Raw genomic sequence first — 24,525 nt, 5'->3', positions numbered from 1 at the left:
CAACATGCAGAAACACACTGATGGCTTTGCTAGATTTGTAATTAATTACAACACTATTTATATGTTTGTTTTACTCAACAACATAAATGACAGAACAAATGTTGCCGTCCTTGAACATTTGACTATGAAGAATAAAACAACAAATATTACAGTTTGTGATTTCTGGTGTATTTTTCTAACATTTATTATGACACTGAAAAACACACATTCACCAAAGTTCCCTATTAGATAAATTACGAGGCATACGGTGAATCTTAAATTTAACTACACAAGAGTGTTCTGTAGTTACCGAAAAATGCACTCAGTACTGTTTAATCACGGTGGGTTTATTTAAAATTCAGTGAAACGGAAAAATATAATCAGAAATTACATTATCTATCTATTCACAGATTTTTAATGAGGGGGACTGTGAGGACCGTGGCAAAACCTTCAGCTTGCTCCTTCCTCATTGTGGATTTGGAGTTGAGTTTTAGGATCATTGTTCTGTTGTAGAAGCCGTCCTCTTTTCATCTTCAGCTTTTTTACAGATGCTGTGATGTTTGCTTCCAGAGTTGACTGGAATTTATCTGAATCCATTATTCCCTCTACCTGTGAAATGTCCCCCGTGCCACTGGCTGCAACACAAGCCCAAAGCATGATCCATCCACCCCTGTGTTTAACAGTTGGACAGGTGTTCCTTTTTTCTCCAAACATACCTCAAAGTTCTATTTTAACTTCATCAGTCCACAGGACTTGTTTCCAAAAAGCATTAGGCTTGTTCAGATGTTCCTTTGCAGACTTCTAATGCCGAATTTTGGGGTGAGGACACAGCAAAGCTTTTCTTCTGATGACTCTTCCATGAAGGTCATATTTGTACAGGTGTCACAGTAGAACAGTGCACCACCACTCCAGAGTCTGATAAATCTTCCCGCAGGTCTGGGGCGTCAGTACCTTAGTGGAAGAGCAGGCACCCCATGTACAAGGCTGTTGCTGCAGCAGCCCAGGTTCGACTCCAGCCTGTGGCCCTTTGCTGCATGTCACAGTCGCTCTCTCCCCCTTTCACGCTTGTCTGTCCTATCAATTAAAGGCCAAAATGCCCCAAAAAATATCTTAAAAAAAAAAATCTTCCTGCAGGCAGTTTTGATTTGATTTGATTGTCTCTCAGAAAGTGTTCTTGGTCTTCCAGACCTCATCTTGACCTCCACAGTTCCTGTTAACGGCCATTTCTTAATGACATTACAAACTGAGGAAACAGCTACTTGAAAACACTTTGCTATCTTTTTATAGTCTTCTGCTTTGTGGGCATCAGTTATTTTAGTTTTCAGAGTGCTCGGCAGCTGTTTAGAGGAGCCCATGGCTGCTGATTGTTGGGACAAGGTTTCGGTAGTCAGATAATATATAAAGCTTTGAAATGTCTTCTTTTACTCACTTAATTTTTTCAATCTTTCAACTGTAAGCAGAGGATGACTGATTGAAACAGTCCTCTTTTATTTGTTTCTGAACAGGGAACCTTTATTGAGAAAATATAACATTGCTCACTATAAAACAGATAAACTTTTTCTCTCTCATGTTTTAGAAGGTATGTTCACATAGACCTGTTTGGAAACTTGGAAATATACTAAAATACTGGAGCTGCAAACTCTCATTTTCCTGTGTCTTCCTGACAGAGACTTCAGCTTGTATGTTAACACGGTCAGTTTGTTGTAATTTCTTACGTTATCTAGGCTATGTGTGTGCAGAGAAATATGAACTAATCCGACTGCTGGAGGAGCTGAAACTCTGCTTCTCCGCAGTAAATGGACGATAAAAACAGAAACTTCTTCTAAAGCAGCCTCGGGCATTATTACGCATCACCGTCATGCTGTAGCTTCTCCAAAGCAGCATTAAACAAACAATATGTCAACAAGCTTTGTGTTATTTACAGTTATAGTTCAGTGGACCCGTGGGTGTTATGTTGCTACACATGTTCGCACCTTATTGTCGTCCGGGTAGTTTCACATACCGACGTCATCAGTTCCGCGCCGCAATTTGCCGATTAACATTTAAACCAAACCTTCCAGGAGCTTTCATTTTGATTGAATAAATAAATGAATAAATAAATAAATGTTGAACTTGAGTAATGCATTTTTTTTTTTTTTGCAGGTTTTGAATGATTTCACTTAAGTTTTGCAAAGAAAATCATTAGAAGTGTGTCTCATATAATTTTCAACATCCTTCAGAAAACCACCAATATGACACCAATATGAGGTTTAATATAACTAAACTTACATTTATGGATAAAATCCTTTACCAGAATCATCACTAAGTTAATTCTAAAAAAAAATGTCTTCTTTTTGGAAACCTGAGGAGACCAAATACCACATTTTCCCCAAATCATGTGAAGTCTTTAGAAATCTTCAAAAGACCTTCCAGAGTTTCTTGGTGTGAGAACAATCCCTGAAAAGACGTAAAACAGTTTCAGACTGGTCATTACAGAAAGAGCAGTTTGTGTTTATGACTTTGTTGTATTTTTGTGTGTAGTGATTGGCAGGGTAATATTTATAAATAATTTTACACAATCAGGTATTCATGAGGAAGCATCCAAACTTCGTATATATATTATTAACAGGCCGATTCCAATATGCCACAACGTATGAACTAAGCAGAAAAAGTAAGGAAATTTGTGTTTGGTAGTGTATTTCTTTTTTGTAACAAAGTTTCTTGGTAATAAATCTTATACCATTGGAAAGCCTGTTTATTTCCCTTTTAAATGGTGCCACATTTGTAAGGAACATACATTTGTGGGATGAGCAGCAGAGCTGAGTATGTGGGTTGCGCCAATGAAAAATTTGCAAATCTTCTTTGCCAATGTCGAACAGCTTTTTTTTTGGCTGTTGCTATTGACTGATTGTCAGCACCTGGGGGTACGATTTATTGCCAAGAAGCTTTGTTACAACAAAGAAATAATCCAACAAACACAAATTTTCTTACTTTTTCTGCTTAGTTTAGAATAGAGACAACAGATCAAGAGTGCCCTCTTGGCAGCCAAAGTGCCCTCCCGGGAGCCAAAAAACACACTAAACTGCCCTCTTGGGTGGTAAAAACACGTGCTAAAGTGCCCTCCTGGTTGGCAAAACACACTAAACTGCCTTCTTGGGTGGAAAAAACATTACTGTTGCAATGTCTTTTATGTTGGGCCCTTTTCTGATCTATATTGAGCCAGAACTATATCTCACAGAACCACTTTGGATTATCTGGTGCTAACAGGGTGTTAAAATGCACTAGAATACAGGAAATGGCATCTACTTAATTGAAAAATTTCTGGGGGAGGACCCCCAGACCCCCACAGGGATTTATTTCTTTCATACAGCCATGTCTCTGTGTCTTCTTCACAGTCTAACGTTGAATCTACACAGTTCTTGTGGGTGCTGATCCTAACTACAAACTAACTTGAGTAGTCTGTCTAGTTAGTCTGTTTTAAGGCTATATAATGTGCCATTTGTATAACATATAAACATGTCAAAAGTGCCCTCGAAAACACGCGGAACTTAGTGCCCTCTTCAGTGGCGAGAACGTGCTGTATGTGCCCTTTTTTTTTCTTTTCACCCCTGCCCTTCAAAAAGTCTGTGCACGCCACTGTCACTAAGGTTTTTTTTGTCAAAAATGTTGTTTATTAATGTTTATATCAGCCCTTGTAGTGGACATCAGGACAATGTTTTACACAAAACAGTACACTTAATTACACTAACTTACAGTACATTTACATTATAAAAAAAATCTCCTTTAAGAAATGTAATATTAAGGGTATTATGCATGCTTTTAACTGGATATAAATGGTGCCTGTGCTTATGGAAAATAATTTCTGTGTACCCTGCCTTGGATCTATGTTAAATAGCTAAGACTATAGAGCCCTAGTTTATGTGTCACTTCCAATCTAAAACAAGCGCTGGGCATCAGTAGTTTCTTCCTTAGGCTTCTCCTCAGCTGATATGTCCTCCTCTGAGCATCCTGCTCTGCTGCCCAGCTTTGAGGCTTTTCCCTGTTTCCTGAGGTATGGAAAATGGTGTAAAATGAAAAGAAGCAAGCCCCATTCTGCCTGACAAAGGATATGGATTGTAATGGGTTTTTTGAAAAGGTTAAAATTAACATACACTTCTAAAATCTTAATTTAATATAGTTATGACACATGAATAAAAAACAACAACATTCATATGAGGAAATAAACAATATATGTTTTATTTATTTAATCATTTATATCCCTTACTGCCAGAGGATGTGTCCTGTTGGTCACGCCCTCATGTGTTTTACATTTATAGTCTCCTGAGACCCCATGTCCGCATATGAGGACATCACATTTTGGGTTTACTTGACCTTATACTTAATTCTACTTGTCGTGGACCTGTTCTACTTCTGCTTTTTTGTGCCATTTAGTGGTAGTTAGAGCACAATACACTAATCCATGTAAAAACAAGATGGCAGCCATCTCTGCCAAGTCAGTCTGCAGCCAATCCGGAAACAAAAGTGGACAAGGTCCAAAACCTGATCACATTTTATGGTTGTAACTAGTTAATTTACGATTAATAATGTTTGTAGTTCCATATGACAACACATTTGAACAATTTTAGCAACAGTAACAAGCTAAGACACTGTTAATTAGGAAGTACTCGAAGACACTGGAAATTTTTCATCAGCTCACTGAAGTACATTAGGCTTTGTTATCGTCTCATTTGAGGACATTGGGACTTTATTATCGTCTCGTTTGAGGATATAGGACTTTATTATCGTCTCGTTTGAGGACATTGGGACTTTATTATCGTCTCGTTTGAGGATATAGGACTTCATTATCGTCTCGTTTGAGGATATAGGAATTCATTATCATCTCGTTTGAGGAAATTAGGACTTTATTATCGTCTCGTTTGAGGATATAGGACTTCATTATCGTCTCGTTTGAGGAAATTAGGACTTTATTATCGTCTCGTTTGAGGATATAGGACTTCATTATCGTCTCGTTTGAGGATAAAGGACTTCATTATCGTCTCGTTTGAGGACATTGGGACTTAATTATCGTCTCGTTTGAGGATATAGGACTTTATTATCGTCTCGTTTGAGGATATAGGACTTCATTATCGTCTCGTTTGAGGAAATTAGGATTTTATTATCGTCTCGTTTGAGGATATAGGACTTCATTATCGTCTCGTTTGAGGACATTGGGACTTAATTATCGTCTCGTTTGAGGAAATTAGGACTTTATTATCGTCTCGTTTTAGGACATTGGGACTTAATTATCGTCTGGTTTTTAAGGATATAGGACTTTATTATCGTCCCAATTTAGGACATTACGACTTCATTATCGTCTCGTTTGAGGAAATTAGGACTTTATTATCGTCTCATTTTAGGACATTGGGACTTTATTATCTTCTCGTTTGAGGACACTGGGACTTTATTATTGTCTCGTTTGAGGATATAGGACTTAATTATCGTCTCGTTTGAGGATATAGGACTTAATTATCGTCTCATTTGAGGATATAGGACTTCATTATCGTCTCGTTTGAGGAAATTAGGACTTTATTATCGTCTCGTTTGAGGATATAGGACTTCATTATCGTCTCGTTTGAGGACATTGGGACTTAATTATCATCTCGTTTGAGGAAATTAGGACTTTATTATCGTCTCGTTTTAGGACATTGGGACTTAATTATCGTCTGGTTTTTAAGGATATAGGACTTTATTATCGTCTCATTTGAGGACATTACGACTTCATTATCGTCTCGTTTGAGGAAATTAGGACTTTATTATCGTCTCATTTTAGGACACTGGGACTTTATTATTGTCTCATTTGAGGATATAGGACTTTATTTTCGTCTTGTTTGAGGACATTAGGACTTCATTATCGTCTCGTTTGAGGACATTAGGACTTTATTATCGTCTCGTTTTTAAGGATATAGGACTTTATTCTGTATCGTTTAAGGACATTGGGACTTAATTATCGTTGATAATGTTAATTTTTTTATACTTATCAGGTCCTGCCGGTCCTTTAGCAAGGAGGAATTGAAAATGCGTAGGCTACCAAATAAAAGTTCAGAGGATATCTCCTAGTTTGAAATTTGTCAGTTAACTTTGTTCAAATTCATTACTGGATTACCAATAGTTATAAATGCAATTTTACCAAATAGAAATGACAAACACACCTTCATGTTTTTTCTCTCTCACCCTGACAAATCATTTTTAGTTATTGTTATTGGCTTATTCCTGATCTAGTAGCACTAGTACATCTTTTTATTAACCACTGACAAAGCAATCTATTTTTTTTTTATTTAGATAAAAGGTTTTACTTTGTCTTTGAGGCTCCTTTGCAAGCGTTAAAAATCCCAACAGGCCGAGACAGCCACACCTACCAGGAAGTGTTGGGTACAGTAACATGAGAGGCCACTATGATGCTCATCATCCGTATGTCCTGACAAAGACGGATTTTTTTAATGTTAAAAAGCATGAATGAAAGCATCTAGTCAAACAACAGCCCTGAAAACACCCCCCTTTACAGTCTGATGAGCAGCGGAAATGTTTCCTCCAGATAAAGTTTGTGATGGGAGGACTGCTTTCTATGAATCTCAGGGGATGATGCTGCAGCTGCAGTTTGTTTGCAGCCTGTTTCGGTTGCAGATCTGATCATGAGGCCGAGAAAAGCAACAAGATGCACATCGGATAAATTTTCCTCTCAACAGTGTCTCCGCTGCAGAGTTTGAATCAGGATGCCTCGGATGATGCAGAGACGCTGCTGCCCCGTGTTGCTCCTCCTCGACAGACTATTTGATTCAAGTGTGTAAAAGGGACTTCAACCGGAAACCAAACTTTTTTCTGCGAACTTTTTTTTCACTGAGGCTAAACAGGAAAAAAAAGTCAGAGACGACCCTTGGTGTCATAAACGGTACGGTTCCTTATTTTCTTCATTGACGTGTGCTGTTGGAAATGTGTCAGCGGCCGACCAACTGGGGAGACGTAAACAGTTTCTGGCGAGGATAAGGGCGACGTCGAGTGATTTCAGGCTGCTCAGCGCTCACATAACGGATTTTGGTCCTTTATCATGGAAGATGTGAGTAGTCACTTCAGTCCCTCCGTGTGTGCTGCTTCGCTCTTTGTAGCCGTCTTTGCAATGCAGGGCTGTAGTTTTAAGATACTTTAAGAGAGTGAATACTTGAGTATGCATGTGATGTTATAAACTCAGGGAGCACAAAACTGCAAGGGCGCGACCGAGTTATTAGAGCAAAGTTAGGGCCCCTAGAAAGAGGTGGCAGGCTGATACTCATCAGAAAAACAAGTTAATTTGGGATTTTATAGCGATGCCAGCCTCTCTTCTGCAGCCATTTAAAGTCAACACAACTTGGCACAAAGCACCTGCCCCACCTGTCAATCTGTTTCATCAACTTCTTGGTCAGAGTTCATAAGAATAGCGACGAAAACTGGAGCGTTGCAAACCCCGTTTAAAAATCCCGCATTTTAGTGTAGCGCTACGTCTGGATGTAAATACATAACTTTTAGAACAAAAAATCAAACTTTTTCTGACTTAGATATGCCCTCCAGCAAATTCGGCTTCATTACAATACCTATTTATCTCGTGTGCATTGCATTTCATCGTATAGTATTGGGCTACACACGCCCCATAACGGTTCGTTTCAGCCAAGGAGGATATGAGGTATAACGTGTCTAAAGGGTGAGGTTTCATAAATGAAATATACCTGGTGGATTATACCTAAGCCGAATTTACTACGGCAAGTCAAAGTCTCAGAAAAAATGCTAACAAAGGTTTAATGACGTTTACTGTTTTGATAATATCCAAGTCAATTCTGATTTGCCGTATTTATGAATGATATTTGGCTCACTGTTTTCAACAGGCTAAGAATAATGTGAAGTCTTCTCAAAATACACTATTCTAAGGGCATTTTAAATTTTAATTTGTGGCATCTGCATTAAAGAACTCAACATTTTATCCTTAAAACACACATCACACACAATGAAATGTAATGTAACAGTGAGAAATGTGGCATTTTGAGGAAGCCGACTTGCTAGAAAAAGGAAGTCAAGTAGTTACCTACAGTATGCGGGGAACTTGTTGCAAGCGTTTTCAAGCATGCTGTACCCCGCCCTTTTATTGTAACACTGATTACACACTCTTAGCTCCCTTCCTTTCTCCATCCAGTATCTGATATGATTAAATACAGACTTTCCTACTCTCCTATAGTCACTCTCCAGTCCAGACTATGAAGGCTATCAACCATTTAACAGCTGCAGCCCACAGTTAAACCTTATTCTCACATGCATCTTCCACCATGAAGTGTGTTGGCCCAGTGTGACAATTTTAACTTTCACTTTATCAGAATTAAATGCAGATGATGTAGGTGAAATTAAGGCCATAAGCAGAGCTGAAGCTACAAATAGAGCGCATGTTTAAATGGTTTCCATCAGGTACAGACGTCAAGAAATACAACAGGGATATTTCCATATTTGTAAGTGATTTGCCAGAATACTTCTTCAAACAGGAACAGCTGTGATGGCGGTGTGGTCTGGATGATGACTTTAAAAGGTTGCATTTTCCATCGCTGATTTCATTTATCAGTGCTGTGTTTGTGTTTTTTGGATGACATTGTGTGTCATTGTGTGACATCAGCATTGGAGTCTGAGTAGATGCTTGTGCAGCAGATGGTGGTGGGACTCGAGTCCTGCCCTAAAATCAAGTGAAAATTTAATCCGTCAACATCATTATAACATTACTGTAACTGTATTTCAAGTTATACGTGGAGGGATGACGTTATGAAGGAGGTTACATTATATGGCGTTATTCATAATATTTGAAGAAAACAGATTTAATTGTTTGCTTTAAAACTTAACTATGGACATTTTGTGATATGAGACAATGACATCCAGTGCGGCTGGGGCTTACCCACAAGGCCACCGCCATTAAAGTGGAAAAAGGGTGAGCCAGTAACACTTGTATTGAGCGAGACACTGCAGCGAAACAGGCTGCAGTGTAACCACTCAGGACATATGTGCACCACATCCACTAAAAGTGTTTATTTTTGCCACTGACAGGCTCAGACTGTTATTCAAAGTGTCTGGCAACATTATGGAAAGGATCCCTACAGAGATAGACCTTTTTGTAAAAGAGGAAGATCCTTTTTTAAAACCAAAAACAGCAAACCCACCAGATTCCATTTAAATAAACAGTAATTTTAGCGTGCATAGAGGCAGCATGTTTTCACATCCAACTGGGTGAGTTACGGATTTATTTCAACCAAACCAAAGTTGGTGATGTTGGAAAATTGGACAGACGGACCAAGATGTTTTTTGTGACTTTTATTTTGCGTCAATTGAGTTTAAATAAAGTGTGTTTGATAAAGATAAAATCACTGTTTATTTAAATGGAGTCTGGTGGCTTTGGGGAAAGCGATTTAGGGGCTGCTTCTGGTTAAAAAAAAGGACGTAACTCTTCAACAAAAAGGTCGAACTCTGAAGGGATCCTTTCAATAATGTTGTCAGACACTGACAGAATAATCTGAGTTTGTCAGTGGCAAAAACAAACACTTGACGGTGCACTAATGGCTCCATTGCAGCCTGTTTCACGTCTGCCATCTGCAGTGGTCTCACTCAATGCTGGACCATTTTGAAAAACTGTGTTCCCATTAGTCTCTAAGGGTGCTTTCACACCTGTCTCGTTTGGTCCAGTTCAATAGAACTCAAGTTCGTTTGCCCCCTAAGTGCGGTTCATTTGGGCAAGTGTGAACACAGCAATCACACTCAGGTGCGCATCACAACAACTGGAGGGGGTCTCGGTTACAAACAAACTCTGGTGCAGTTCATTTGTGGTGAGAAGGTGTTCGACCTCAGTCCGATCCAACTGCAGTCACATGACACATTGTTTGGGTTAAACATGAGCATGTTACAGTCCTGGAGGATTATTAATGTGCACCTCCTCCTGTACTGCCTTAATATGCACATTCAGCACATCCAATGCATCAAAACATTGTTTTCTAGTTGGAGCCGCGCCTCGTTTTCAAACTGTATGGTTTGACTAAAATGAACAATGACAGCAATGTAGTCCACGATGAGCAGCGCTAAAATCAACCTGCGTAGTTGTCCCTCCATTGTGACATTAGAAAGTGTCACATTTATCTTGCAAGTGTACTCTCCTTCAATGCTTTGTTTACTTCCTGGATTTTTCCCACATGGAAATTCTGACCAATCAAGAGCAGCTTTCTCACACAAGGCATTTGATCTGGTCTGCTTGTAAATGCTGCTGTGAGAACACGAACCAGCTCTAGGCAATTATGCAACTTCGCAACAAAATTAGTCCCTGACTCAGACCAAAGCAAGACAACTCTAGGTCTGAAAGCACCCTAAGACGCAAAGCATAGGAAAATAAGTTCCAGGTTGAAAAATATCAAAGTCATATTTAGTTTAGTTTTATTCATTCTGCAGTGACAGAGGTCCTTAGATGTTGATGATAAAGTTGGTGTATTGATAAAAGGTGACTGTGACTAAGTGCAATGGAAACAGATTCAACAAATTAATGATGACTTACAGTCACAACATACCGTCTTTGCATAGGCCACTGCAGGCTCTCTTGAGACAGTAGTAGAAGGAAAAGCACATAAATTTGCATTTTCTTTGCTGATTTTCGGAAAATGTGAAGAGGTGTGATGTGCTCTAGTGAGTGGTGTGAGATGCTGTGACATTAACGTGTCCAAACATCTTTTTTAACCCCCCTCCGAAAGTAGGAAAATGTGCTCAATAGCTGCGGTTTGTAGTTTATATTTTCTCCTCACAAAAAGTGAAATTCATTTTGACCCTTCTCATTTTGAAACTGTTGTGGTTTGGATATTGTTCTCTTATATCTATAGCTGATCTGAAACTAGTGCTTGGTGTTTATGACTGGACAGACTGTTAATATGAACACCCACTGCTTGGCCCGCTGCCGACTGACAGCTGTTGGGTTCTTATCTGTGTCTTTATTTTTTATTTGGCATTTCCCGTTCTCCTCTGCTTCACACTCTGCCCTTTATCTTCTTTATCTTTCACCTCTGAAACACTGTGGCCCTTCCATGACGATCATTTGTCTCAGCTCTGTGAGTCATCCTTTTATCACCATCCCACTGACCCAGAGTGCAGAGTGTGACGTGTCTGCCTGACCTATTCAGCAAAGAGGAAACAGACTGCTACATTATGTGTCAGGCAGAAAACAATTAACCCTCTCTCATCATCGTCCTGCTATCCAGGCCTGTGCTGCACAATGGATGTGTGTGTGTACACATCGTCTTACTGGGGCACCGCTGACAATTTTCTGGGAAAGTGCTTTTATGAAAAAGGAAGTCCTCAATAGTGAATGCATGCGAGTGCTCTGGAATTTGTGTCCTTGCAGAGACAAAAGATGGAAAGACGGGGATTATGTTCTTGTGGAGGACATTTTGCTCATTTCTACTCACTGCACAAGGGGTTAATTTAGGATTAAATAGAAATAGTGAAGTAATACTGTTGTTCGTTTTTTGACACTTCTCCATATTTCTCACTTTTTATTCTTCATAGTATCAGGACCTGTGTCCTGTTCACAGAGTTGCAAAGTGGGAAGTAAAAGTCCTGTTGTTTTTTTCTACATAATGTCAGGTGACTGGCAGTTGGAGCACTTCCACAGCCAGGATGAGTGTGAAATTAATGTATTTTTAGGGCATTTTGCCTTTAATGGACAGGACAGGTACGTTTGAGGGGGGTAGAGAGAGAGGGGGGATGACATGCAGCAAAGGGCCACATGCTGGACTTGAACCCAGGCCGCTGCGGCAACAGCCTTGTACATGGGGTGCCTGCTCTACCCACTAAGCTACTGACACCCCGCTTGAAATTAATATTTGAAACAGCACAAGCCTGTGTGTATAAATATGTTTCCGCAGTGCATTTCAGTAACAATCATCTAATCATTGAACTTAAAATTTTGGGCACCAATAACACTGCGCAAAAGTTAAAGATTGTGCTGTTGACAAACAATTAAGGCTGCTTTCTGGAGACACCATAAACCAGTGATACTCAACTTGCAGCCTGCGATAGGGTGTCAGGTGGCACCCAACCATTTTCTAGTTCACAATAAGAATAACTTTATTCACACTGGGATTTTTTGTGTACTTTTAATCTAAATACAGTGCCAGAGTTCATTAAAAGTGTCAAAATAGAGCTTGGTTGTCAAAAAAAATGCCAGAGGAGAACCCCCAGACACCTCGATGAAGGTCTGAGCTAAGCCTTGAACGCCCCACACTTAGACTCACAAGTCAGTCTTTAGACGCTTTGCTTAACGAAAGACTGGTGTCTTTCTCCCTGATTTTGTGTTTAGATGGGCGGATACAATTTCAGAGTTTAAAAAAACTCCCTACGTTGCAGAACCAATAGTAAATCTGCCGGGCGGTCCTTCGGTGGCTTGCTGAACTCTTGTGCTCGTAAACATAGTCCGACTGCGTTAAAAGTTTTAAACAAAGTCACTGTAAGTCCTTCATTTCCACAATCTTGTGGACAGAGCACACGATTGATAAAACGGAGATAAAACTCTCGGCATCCATTTGGTTTGTTTCCTTGCGGACGAGAAAAGGAGGAGCGCACATTTCCGGGAGGGCGTGTCCTTTTAAAAAATGCAAGAGGCGTTGCTTTGTTGCCAGCCTTTTTCTCCGGTGTATTAAACACACTTTAGAAAGGAGTGTCCCAAAAGAATGTTGAGTATCCCTCCCATATATTGTAAAAAATAATGGACGTAGCTACCATGACATCACCCATTGGTTTGTGGACTCCCATTTTGAAGCCTCAGGTTCGGCATTTCAGCCGTAGCCATTGTGGTTTTTTTGGAGCCAGAAGTTACGATATTTGGGCGAGAGGCTGGCGCTGTGGAGGAGTGAGGGGTGGATCTGACTGAGAAGCTAAGGATGCTATCAGCAGACAGCCTGAAATAAAATGTAAACAGATGAGTAATATAAAAATTCACCCCCACAGTTGTCATGAAGGAGGAATTTAGCTCTCGAGACCAAAACTATTTTTTTGTAATCATGCTTACTTCTGCTGATTTTAACAGGGGTCTGTGGGGGTTGACTGGCCTGTGGAGCCAGCCCCAAGTGGCCATTTGAGAAACTGCAGTTTTTAGCACTTCTGTGTTGGCTTCATTTTTCAGCTCCAGAGGTTACCGCTTGTTTTGCCAGGTGTTTATGTCTGTCTGTGATCAGACTTTGTCAACGCCAGTTTGTCACAACTGTGCAAGATGCAGTCACGAAACTTTACAGAGATGTAGTTGAGATCAAAATGATGACCTAGTTAAAAGATGGATGTGGTCTGAGCAAGGGGGCTAGAGGTGGGGGGATCGGCAGTAGGGAAGGGGCAACTTTGTCTGGCTTTTTTATCATTGGACAGTTGAAGTGTGAAAGGGGGAGAAAGAGGTGATGACATGCAGCAAAGGGTCATGGGCTGGAACCAAACCCACAGCCACTGCAGCAGGGACATAGCCTTTGTACATGGGACACCCACTCTACCCACGAGATATTGGATGCCTCAGCCCACATTTGTTTTAAGTCGTGGGACACTGTATCAGACTGATCTGATCACAAGTTGGTCTCTAATTTTTCTTGTTTGGTGCCATATTTTGGTCCAAAGCGTTATGAATTTGCTATAGCTCTGATCCACACCTCTGACTGTCTTCTTCATAGCAACAGGCTCTTGGGCATCATAGTATTTAGAGCCATCCGCCACACCTACCTGATGGAAAAATAACTTTTTCCAGGAGCTTCCTGTGTTTCAGTGTTCCCCGTTGGATGGGGAAGAAGACAGAATTGACCATTTATAGCAAATAGTTGCACAGTTACATTCGGCCAAAAAACTTGGGAGCTCTCGAATAATGCTGCTGGGAGAACTATTACCACCTTAACTCAAATTAAACTGTAGTTAAATCAGCAATACAATAAATACAGCACATAATGTCATAATGTGGAGGTTGGGGTGGTGGAGTTCAGCAGAGGTATGGTGAGAAACCTCAGGCTATAGTAACTGCGCTGTACACCTGCATGAATATGATTGGTCATGACATGCTTCATTAGTTTGGTCAGTTTCAGCCAGTTTATGTCTGCAGTTCAGATTTTTGTTGGTCCAGCTGTCATCATTTAAGAGGAAGCATTTTATTTGGATTTTGTGGCTTATCAAGAAAACTTTTAAAAGTTCTGTACGTGGCATTCAGGGCATTAATAAAGCAGCAATCAACTCTTTTCTATTTAATGATATATATTGGAGTCCGGAGCAGACAATGAAGTCACGCTCCCTGTGTGAGTTGTAATTTGAGCTTCTCTGTGGTTTGTCGTAAAAAGCCGATCCGGCCTCATGTGCATGTTAGTGCATGTGTGCATCCCACTCATTGCTGCTACTGTGCAATCCCACCATTAGCTCTGTCAGCACCCTGTTTATGGAGTTAGCACCATTAGCTTCCAGCCGGTGCCTCAGCCATCTCCATGTTGAGAAGTGTGTCCAGACAACTCATACATAGTGCATAGAGCACTTTAAATATTCTGCTTTGTTTGACTATGACTGAAAGAATTTGATGCCCGAGGCATAAAACAGAAAGTGATTCATGGTCACAATCAGGTTTTGCTTCGTCAGACTTTTTTTTTGGTGAGTTGAAGTCATTTTGCTTGTCTGTTGGTTCTTTACATGCTGGGCCTGGTTTTCTCTTCAGCCGGAGGCAGCTATAGAAAATAGAGCTGAAGCAATCAGGCAAGTAAGTGACTAATTGACCAGCAGAAACTGATATAGACGTTGATGACTGATTGATATGATTGTATTTAATGTGTTTTAAGAGTAATTTATCAAGAAAAAGTGCCAAATATTTTCAGGTTCCAGCGTCTGCAATGTGAAGATTTGCTACTCTTCTCTTTTCTTATTGTTGTAAAGTGAGTATCTTTGGGGTTTCTAACTGTTGCTTTGACAAAACAAGATATTTGAAGACAACATATTGGGTTCCAGAAAACTGTAATGGGCATTTGTTCAGTTTAGTTCATAAGTTTGTTTGTTTTTTTTCTAATCATGAGCGGCAGTAACACAGAGTGAAAGCTAAAGTTTGTGCTGCTGACAGACAGTTAAGGCTGCAACTGATGGTTGTTCTCATCACTGATTAATCTGCCAATTTGATTCTCAATTAATTGATTTATTAATCATCTAGACAGTTAAATTCCTTGTTGCTAGCCATGAAAACGTTGTGAGTCTGTGGTGTGCGTGTCATCATTGCAAAACGTGGTCCTGGAGACACCATTAACCAGTTAACCTTTAATTTTGAGCCTGCGTTAGGGTGTCTGGTGGCACCCAACCATTTTCTAGACCACAATAAGAATACATTTATTCACACTGGGATTTTGTTTTTGTACTTCTAATGTAAATAAGGTGCCAGAGTTCATAAACCCCTGGAGCGCTCAGCAAAGGTCTGAGCTAAGCCCTAATGCCCTCAAGTCCAAGGGACGCCTCTGCATACACCTCACTTTTGACAGGATATTTGAAGACGTCATGGCGGGCATAAGAAAACTGATGGGCATTTATTTAATTTAGTTCATTAGTGTTAATGGACCACACACAACACAACCATTAAGCCAGATTTAGCGATAAAGCCATTTTGAATCTGTGGTCCCTCAGCAGGGAAAAAAATGGAATAAAAAGAATCAATAATTGTATCCTGTATGGAAACTTTCATTTCTTACTGCTGATATGAGGCACCTTTCTCATTATTTACACTTGGAGTTCAGAATAACGGCTGTGTCTTAAGACTGTTGTGTCATGTGTGCACAAACGTTCACACAAGGCCATGACAGCGATTTAGAAATAGATTTCCTCCCTGCGCGTCGATTGCTCTATTAAAAAACCTGAGAAACACAGCTCCACTCTTGCACCACCATCAGATGAGGCGTTACTTTTTTAGCCTGTATTACGGACCCTTTTGCTTTAGCTCTAAAGGTCAAGGTGAAGGATCGTAGTCCAGTTGTTTTTTAGCCAGTGATTTCAGCACTTTGTTAGATTAAGTTAGAAAGATACAAGTAGAAAGTTTATCCAGTCTCCACCGTGAGTGAAAGGAGGCAGTGAGGTGTCTTTGTAACGGCTCCATACTGGTAGAGACAGTATGCTATATGACAGTGAACTGAAGAGCACTTATATTTAAGTCAGTGCTTTTATTCTATTGTTAGCGATCAGAGCTTTTGGGCCCATCTGTGGTCTGTGGTGTGATATATAGAACAGAGGCGTTACTGTCTTTAAACAATGAAGCATGCAGGAAAGTTTCAGTATAAATCATGTCAGAACACATACATCGTGTATGTGACTGGCTTGTTTAAATCCCAATGCAACACTGAGCAACGACCAAGCCTGTCTGTTTCTGATGCTTGGGTGTGGACGACTGTGCAGCTCTGGGTGAAACACTCCTGTCATTTATTGCCATGAATTTGGCTGTGACAACACTGGCAGCAATGGCACAAAACAGGAAGTACACCCTCACATTGAAGTCAAGCATCTTTGACAGTTTTGAAGTCAGAGATTGTGAATCAAAACAGCCTTCTTTTTGTGCAGCTTTTGTCAGGCAGAAGTGGTGACATCACTGGCTGGGCAGTAACTCCTGTTTTATTTAAGACTGACTAATAACTGTTTAATTATACCAGCAAAACAGTATATTTTTCCACCCTCACTGTCGTCTCCCGGCTCGAATCGTGCAGGGTTAGTGAGGGTAAAGTGTGAGCTCCAGAGAGGCTTGTGGTGACTTCAAGCTGGGCAGGTCAGCATGAAAATCAATGAATGCCAGATGCTCCCTGACCTAAAGCTTCATCAGAAACACATGTCTGCTAAGGTGTGCCTCCTCCGCCAAACCCTGCGCTCTGTTTTCTCTTCCTTTTTTAAGACCCAGCTCGCATGAAATAACTTAGCTTTAGCACATTGTAATTTTAAAACTGCATTAGCACTTGTCTCTGCAAATAATTTCCATCTGCACAGTGGTAGGTGACAGCTCAGTGTTCACCGCAGCACCACAGATAGAACAGCTTATAGATTGCACAAACTTGTGTGGGCAGTTTTGGGTTGAAGTTTTGGTTAGGTGTGTGTTTCAGTGCAGAGCAGACTTCCTGTGTTAGTCCAAAATTATGATATCACAGTGCAGAGCTATAGTAGTCAGCTGAGCCCTGAGTAATGGAAACCTCTCACTGCTGCTCTGTTGCAAGGGTTTAGTGAGCGTTACGCTGCACTGACGTGTTCTATCTAGCACCATCCATTTTTTCCATGTTCACCCGTGTCAGAAGCATGCCAACGCCACACTGTGCCCAGAGGGGGCTTTTTCAAAAGCGCACAGTGACGCTGCTTTGTCTTTTTGTGATGAACTTATCCCAGTTGCATTATCACTACAGCACTCTATCACTCTGAAGTGGTTTCACAAAGTAGCGTTTCATTTCTGCCCTTCTCGCGCTCTGTCTGGCACGCCTCTCCTCCCCGCCTGGCGTTCCTTTCTTCACAGCTGCACAGCTGTTTACCAAGTGGAGAAGCACTTGCAGCTACAGTGAAAGTGGAAAAACAGTGAGATGACCTCCCACCTAATCCCAAAAAAAGGAAAAAAAAGATATCCTGTGGAAATTCCTCCAACAGAAACAAAGACTGTGAATTTTGCAGACACCTGCATTTCAGTCACTGTTTTAATCACCATGAGGAAGAAGTGTATCTGGGTTTACGCTTACTCCACAGGTCTATATATATGTTCAGACCCAAGTTTATATTTCATGGAAGTTGGCAGCAGTTACAATGGAAGGATGCTGCAGGGAAGATGTATATTTGTAGCACAACACAGAAGTTTGTTCTCTCGACAAGAAGCAGATGGGAGTTTTCCATTGGATTTTGGATTATTGCAAAAAATAAGACGTAGCAAACAAAAGTTTGAGACAAAAAAGGCAAATCATTGTAAACTTCTTTTTTCCCCCTGTCGTTTAATTCTGTACATATTCCACAAAGTCTGGAGATTACTGATGCCAAAATATCCCTTAGGAAAGTGCCATTAAAAGTTTCGTCTTACTGGGGCAGCTGTTAAAAATCCGACTCGTAGTAGCAACAGATCAGAACGATTTCATGGCACAGAGTACACAGTTATTCTCAGAAAAATTTCACAAGACAATTCACAAATGTTGTTATTCCAACCAACACTTTATTCAATATGTTTAGTGTACACAGCATCTTTTTTCCTTCTAAATATACTTCTAAGTACTGTACTATGTCAATTTGTGAATACACCTTTGATGACTGAAGCAAGTAATTCCAAGGTGTTAGAGCCAAACAGCCTCGGTGTGAAGTGAAAATATATTCATACTGTAGTAAAATGACACTGCCGTTTACATCTTGGACTATTGCAGAAAATAAGATGTAGCAAATGATACTTTTATGTGTTATTTAGCAAGCTAATCCTCACAAATGAACACCACTTTTATGATTTTTGAAGTGTGAATGCAGCCGCTAAAAGTAAAAAGCTAATGTTAGGCTATAAACACACTGCACAAGGGTTGCATGACGTCAGCGACACCACCACAATGAGGCTGTAAAGCCGTGTTCAGCGTGATGACACTGAAGTCTCATTTAGCCACACTTAAAATTCCCTTGCGCGAAGGTGAAGGTTTTTTCAATTAAAACCAAATTCAGTACATTTCGTAAGGTAGAGTTTGCCTCTTTATTAGGAAATGGATGCTCACAACATACTGATGCAATCAATTAAAAATTCATTCATAACTTTTTGTGTAAGCCCAGTTGAATATTGCAGTAATAATGTGTGGTTATCACAAGATCCCACGACACACGTAGATTTGCATCAGATGAGAACTACTGGTTTAAGCCATTGTGCCATTTTTGTCACTATCGCTGTCATGTCAAACACTTTAGCTTACATTACTGAGTTTTTTTAAGGTGTTTATTGCATCTGCCTTCATTCCCAAAACACGCTGGCATCTTTGTAAGTACGTCGTGCGAAGAGGTTGAACACAGCAGCATTCTGTACCATTTTCGTTATCCATGTAGAGAGTTTCAGTTCCGGTTTATTTTGGTCACAGTTTCCTTATTAATCAGGCCACTGAGTGTGTTTTGTGTTGCCTAGCAGCTGCTGCCACCATGCTCTTCACTTTGTGCACTGACCTACCGCCCTTTTTGGCTGCTCTGCAAACAGAGGTGACATGCTATCACTTATCTGTAGACAAACAGTGATGGGACTAAACCTGCAGGCAGCTAATGTGCAGAGGAAGGCACAGAGTGGTGACAGTCCGAAGCTGTTAAAGTCTGAGGCAAGGCCCTCTGTTAAAGAAGAGGGCAGAAATGAAAAAGCCTCATAAGAAGTGAGAGCTGCTGCTCCTAAAAGGCGTCAGCCCGAGTTCTCTAACGCCAAACTATTTTTTGCAATAACAACACACTTTAAGCAGAACTTGGGTTTTTCTCACTCACTCTCACTCTGTAAACTCCCTCTTAGCATAAAGTGATCACACAGCTGCATTTCTTCTGAGACTTACATCACCATGTCTTACATTATAGAACTGGGAGAGGTTCGAAGCAGCACTGTGTAAATAAAGAGCAACCTCTGCTTAGAGTGAGGCAATGATTGGTCTCACTGCCTCAGACTAGGGATCTGCAACCTTAACTATCGAAAGAGCCTGCCTTGTGTCCTTGTATGCCCAGAATTAGATGTAAAAAAATAAAAAAAAAATCAACATTAAAGTTAGGTCTAAATGAGCATTCGTAAATTTGTTTTACCACGAGGTGGCTCCTCTGCAGTGGGCTATTTATGATTATTTGGTACTTTAACATTGTATCGCTGGCGGTGGAGGCAAACAAATCTGTCCACACACAGGGTGTAAAATTAACATTTTACCTCATCTGCCATTGGCTAGTGACCTCCAAATATTTACCGGCCAAACATATTTTTCACCAGCCAAATAAAAAAATCATGCCTTGTTTGACGAAAAATAATTACCTTACGTTTTTAGTATGAAAATCCAACTTTAGGAAAACCCAACCCTGTCCTTTGTGTTTCTTTGGCGTGCTTGCGGCAAAGGCTGCTGCTCATCGTGTTGGTGTGCGGGTCGTAGGTCAGCCATGACCGCGGCTGGCCAGCCTCGTCTAGTTTCCATTTTTCAATAAAATGCCATGCGACATTTATGCTCCATTTAACTGTCTGTTCTTCTTGTCCAAGTCCAACATGTTCATCTTCGTTTTTCCTCTTTTCTGGTGGTGGCTTCACGGCAGAAATGTGTCAGAAGTTACCATAGAATGCCCAGGGTTCCGGTAGCTGACGTCATGCGTTCCCAGCACAAGTACAATAAGCCGTGAGGGACAAAATAGTCTGACACAGCTGGCAAAAATGGTCGAAGCACATAAAAAACCCACATGCAATTCAAAATTTTCCATAAGCCACTGGCGGGTGTGTGTTTTTGTTTTACATGCCATGTGTTTTTGTTTAACACCCCCCAATGGCGGGTGTTAATTTTACGCCCTGTCCACACACGATTAAATTCTGTAGTTTCTCTGAGACTTTTACTTTAATGGATTTGGAATCCATAGCTAGCCCAGCCAGGGAGGCTCAAGACGAGCCACCGCTGATGAGGTTTGGCAAAATTTAGTGGAAAAGGTGACAGGCCGTAAACATATGACGGACATTTCAGTTTCTTTTTAATTCAGTGCATAGGCTACACATGTACAGTTGGAGAATGTAAGAATTTCTTACTACAACAATGATGAATAAAAATGTTCATGTTCAATATTCATTTTCATGTGATATTTTTTGTAGAAGCCACAGAGACTCACTGGAGAGCAGCTTAAGAGCAACATATGGCTCCATAGACCATAGGAGCAAATATGATTAAATATAAATATTAAGGTAACTCTTTTATGGATAGCACTTAAACACACGCTAAATATCAATTAATTATTGTTAATATTAAAATTGGAAGAAGTAATTACATATTATAAACTGTCTCACCTGTAAGTACTGTGTCACACATGTAACTATTCACTCTCCTGTAACATCATTTGTGTCCTGCAACAAACAGATAATGTTACACCAGTCGCTACTGTTGTACTTGAGCAGGCTCTGAGGATGGTGCGTGTGCACAGAGGCTTTTATGCTCAACACATTGTTTGTTGTAGTATCCTCCGAAACGCCAGGATGTGCACAACCAAAATATTTTGTGTGTAAGTAAGAAGTGAGCAAGTTTTACTGGAACAACGTTACCAGAAAAGTAGGCTGCCTGGCAACAGTAGTAAACACGGACGTGCTGCCAAACATTACATTTATGTACTATAATTATAACTGTCATTTTCGGGGGGGCAATCACCAGAAGCATCATGATATGATTTTATCACAATACTTAAGTCACAATACAATATTATTGCAATTTTAAACATTGTTGAATATGCTGTGTATTGCAGCAACATATAATGCGATTTGGCAGCATTTCTAAAAAAGATACCTTTTTTTCAAATTGTGTCACTAAAGGAAAACTATCTAATTAGATAAACAATGTTTGTTTTTCTCATTTCAGTCATGGACTAAAAAATGGATTTTATTGTTCTAGTAGGCTACGAAAAGTTTGATTTGTATTTGCAAATATTAATGGTTTGGTGTCTGTGTATCAAAACAATATTGCTCCACAAAATTTTGCGATGCTATGCTGTATCGATTTTTTTTCCCCATGCCTACTGTCACCTACCTCCAAGTTGAAATTATTTTTTACCACTTTGTTTCCCCCAAGGTTGCCACCATTTCCATGATGTTTTTTTTTTGTTTGTTTGTTTGGTTTTTTTGGCTTTTGCAGAGATCTCTCAAGTTCCTCCACACACTGCGGCAAAGAGCCTCTTCTTTCCTCAGTGTGGTGGCTGTCTCTTTCCAAGAAGGCCATTTGACTGTCATCGTAGTCTCTCATTGAAGAGTTGTAGAGATGTCTGCACAGGCGAATCTTTTCAGCCAGTCTCCCCTGTTAAACTAAAAAGCGCAGCACACACAGTGGGCGCCTAGTTACAAAAATTCAGAGGTGCACAACCAAGTGCTGCCGCAATTTTTGGAGCCTTTATGTCAAAAGGGATTATTACAGCATTTTCTGGCATGCGAACCTCGTGCTCGGGATAACAGCATAAAACACACTGATGGTATAAAACTCCCATTGTTTTCTATGGAAGACCTGGGTGTTACACACAAAATGGGCAACTTAAGCAGGCAGTGATGAACCTGCACTTGTATAGCGCATTTCTAGTCTTCCGATCACCCAGAGCGCTTTTTACACTGGGGACACATTCACAATGTCGCTATTTGGTCCGCTTTAAACGAACCCTGGTCCGCTTCCACAGATAGTTCGGCTCGTTTGGAGTGGTGTGAACATCATTCAAACTCTAGTGCGGACCAAACGAGCGAACCCTGGTCCGCTTGAAAACTGGGGATCTCAGTTCACTTGCAAGTGGACCCTGGTATGGTTCACTTACAGTGGGAAATGCAAATGAACTATCCTGCGAACCAAAGAGAGGAAGTGAACCAAAGAAAGTGACATATTTTGGGTAGAAAAAAACCAAAGCCAACAGCGTGAACAGGGAGAAGCAGAGGTTAAAACAGAAAAAGGTGGAAAATGTCTCGTGGGCAGACGTGGAGTAGCGAGGAGGTGCAGGCGCTTACTGATATATGGTCAGAGAACTATATATTGCAGTTGCTTGTGGCTAGCCACAATGGATTTCCATTTTTGGTCCTGGCCAATTGAAGAGCCATCTTTTCTTCTTCCTCATGCTTTTTTTCTTCCTGGTCAGTGCTCGTTTCAGGCAATACCGCCCCCAAACGAGCAGCTATTGTACTGCGTGACGTTGTCCAGGCGGTACATCATTGTGTTTGTCTTGTTTCTGTCTTTGTAATATTTTTTACTTATGAACTAATGGATTGGGTATACCCTGGACAATGCCTTGATTAAGCTCCTCTGAGGGTTTTTTCATCTCTCCATCGCATTTCTTTTACTTATGTACAACTTTGTAGTTGCTGCATATATGATTACAAATAAACTAAGATAAATGCCTTTTAGCTGTTGATGAATTTGGATTATACGTGTTAAAAAATATACATTTTTGTAATATGCTGGTATAGTTAACTATCAAATAAATATTTATGTCCTTTTCTAGTACAAGTGTACTGTGTAATACCATTTGGTAACGTGACAAACTGAAAGTGATAACGACACTCTGACCTCTGCAAGTACACTGGTGTGTGTGTTGAGTGTGATTTCCTTCCTCTGTCATTGCAGGGTGCGAAAGAGGACCCAGCCCAGAGTAAAGAGCCAAAGTTCCTGGGTAAGGCTGGCTGGGTGAAGAAGGCCCCTGGCAGACTGCTGGCGAGCTATAAGGACCGCTACATCCATGTGGAGAAGACAGAGATTGTGGTGTATGAAAATGAGGTGTGTCACCATTTCTGCCACAAGTCATGTCTTCATACTCGAACAGCACACTCAGTAATTTGAACCATATTACTGTACAGACTCATGTCAACTGTTGAACCGTTACATTCAGTTCTGTTTTCATATCACAGACACAAAATAGTTCAGAATTAACAACAGTATCAGATATCAGATATATCTGGGTACAAAGACAGCACAGCACTGATTCAGTGATATTAATAAAAAGCTATGATAACCAGCTTTATCCTTTAATTTAAACAACATATTTGCAGATAATTAACCCATAACCTTGTGTTGCAGGACCTGCAGAACTGCTTAGAGAGGCTCGACCTGGAAAACTACGATCATTGTCATGAATTAAAGAGCCCCTTCAAGAAGAAGCACAGACTGATTCTGATTCGATCATCCAAGCCTGGAAATAAGGTCAGCAAGTAGAGTGGGCAGCATGCAAGTGAGAAATTTCATTGTGACACAAAATTTGATAGATCCATTTTTAAATGATCAATACTCTGGCAAAAGATATAGAGAAATTTAAAGGGGAAGCAGTGCCAGCCTGTGGCATAGGCCAGAGGTTTCCAACTGGTGGGGGAAGAAAAAAATAAATTTTATCTTTTACCATTTTTTACTAATACTATTACTACTGTTATTTTGAAATATGACATAAGGCCATAAGACTACAACGACATAGCAAAGCCTACTAAATAATAGAGAGGCCTTCTTTTCTGAGTCCCTTCCACCCCCTGGCCCCCCTCCCAGCTTGTTACACTTTCTCTGCTCTCTGGGGGAGCGATTTATCCGACATCATGTGAACCCCGAAACACACTGTATAGTTATCGTATAGAAATGACAAAAGCTCTCTGGTGCCCACTCAACTACCACTACACTACTGAGAGGAGTGGATGTGTAGAGAAAGAAATCCTTGTTGAAATCGGCAGGAAAAGAGCTAGTTATCGTTACCTCTAAGCAGCCGGTGGCCGCGAGGAACAGCTAGAGGGGTCACATTGATTTACATTGTGAAGCGTTCTAGCTCTAGTCTAGTTAGTAAAAATTAGCATTTGGGGACGGTAAATTATAACATTCTCATGTAATCTGTGAGCCA

General features: G+C 40.4%; 1 protein-coding gene across 2 annotated transcripts in view; it reads left to right on the top strand.

The window, feature by feature from the left end:
• Nucleotides 1-6,807: 6,807 nt before the first annotated feature.
• plekho2 (pleckstrin homology domain containing, family O member 2) overlaps nt 6,808-24,525 on the top strand; it is a 29,490-nt gene continuing 11,772 nt past the window's right edge. For both annotated transcript variants that reach the window (XM_078173778.1, XM_033627710.2), the window contains exons 1-3: nt 6,808-7,048; nt 23,277-23,426; nt 23,727-23,849. In XM_078173778.1, coding sequence (XP_078029904.1) covers nt 7,040-7,048; nt 23,277-23,426; nt 23,727-23,849 — 282 coding nt within the window. In that variant the 5' untranslated portion in view covers nt 6,808-7,039. The remainder of the gene's footprint in view (nt 7,049-23,276; nt 23,427-23,726; nt 23,850-24,525) is intronic.

Source organism: Epinephelus lanceolatus, chromosome 2 (assembly GCF_041903045.1).
Source record: "Epinephelus lanceolatus isolate andai-2023 chromosome 2, ASM4190304v1, whole genome shotgun sequence".
Taxonomy (NCBI): Eukaryota; Metazoa; Chordata; class Actinopteri; order Perciformes; family Serranidae; genus Epinephelus; species Epinephelus lanceolatus.
The sequence above is the reverse complement of the archived record's forward strand: the minus strand, read 5'-3'. Positions and strand labels throughout refer to the sequence as shown.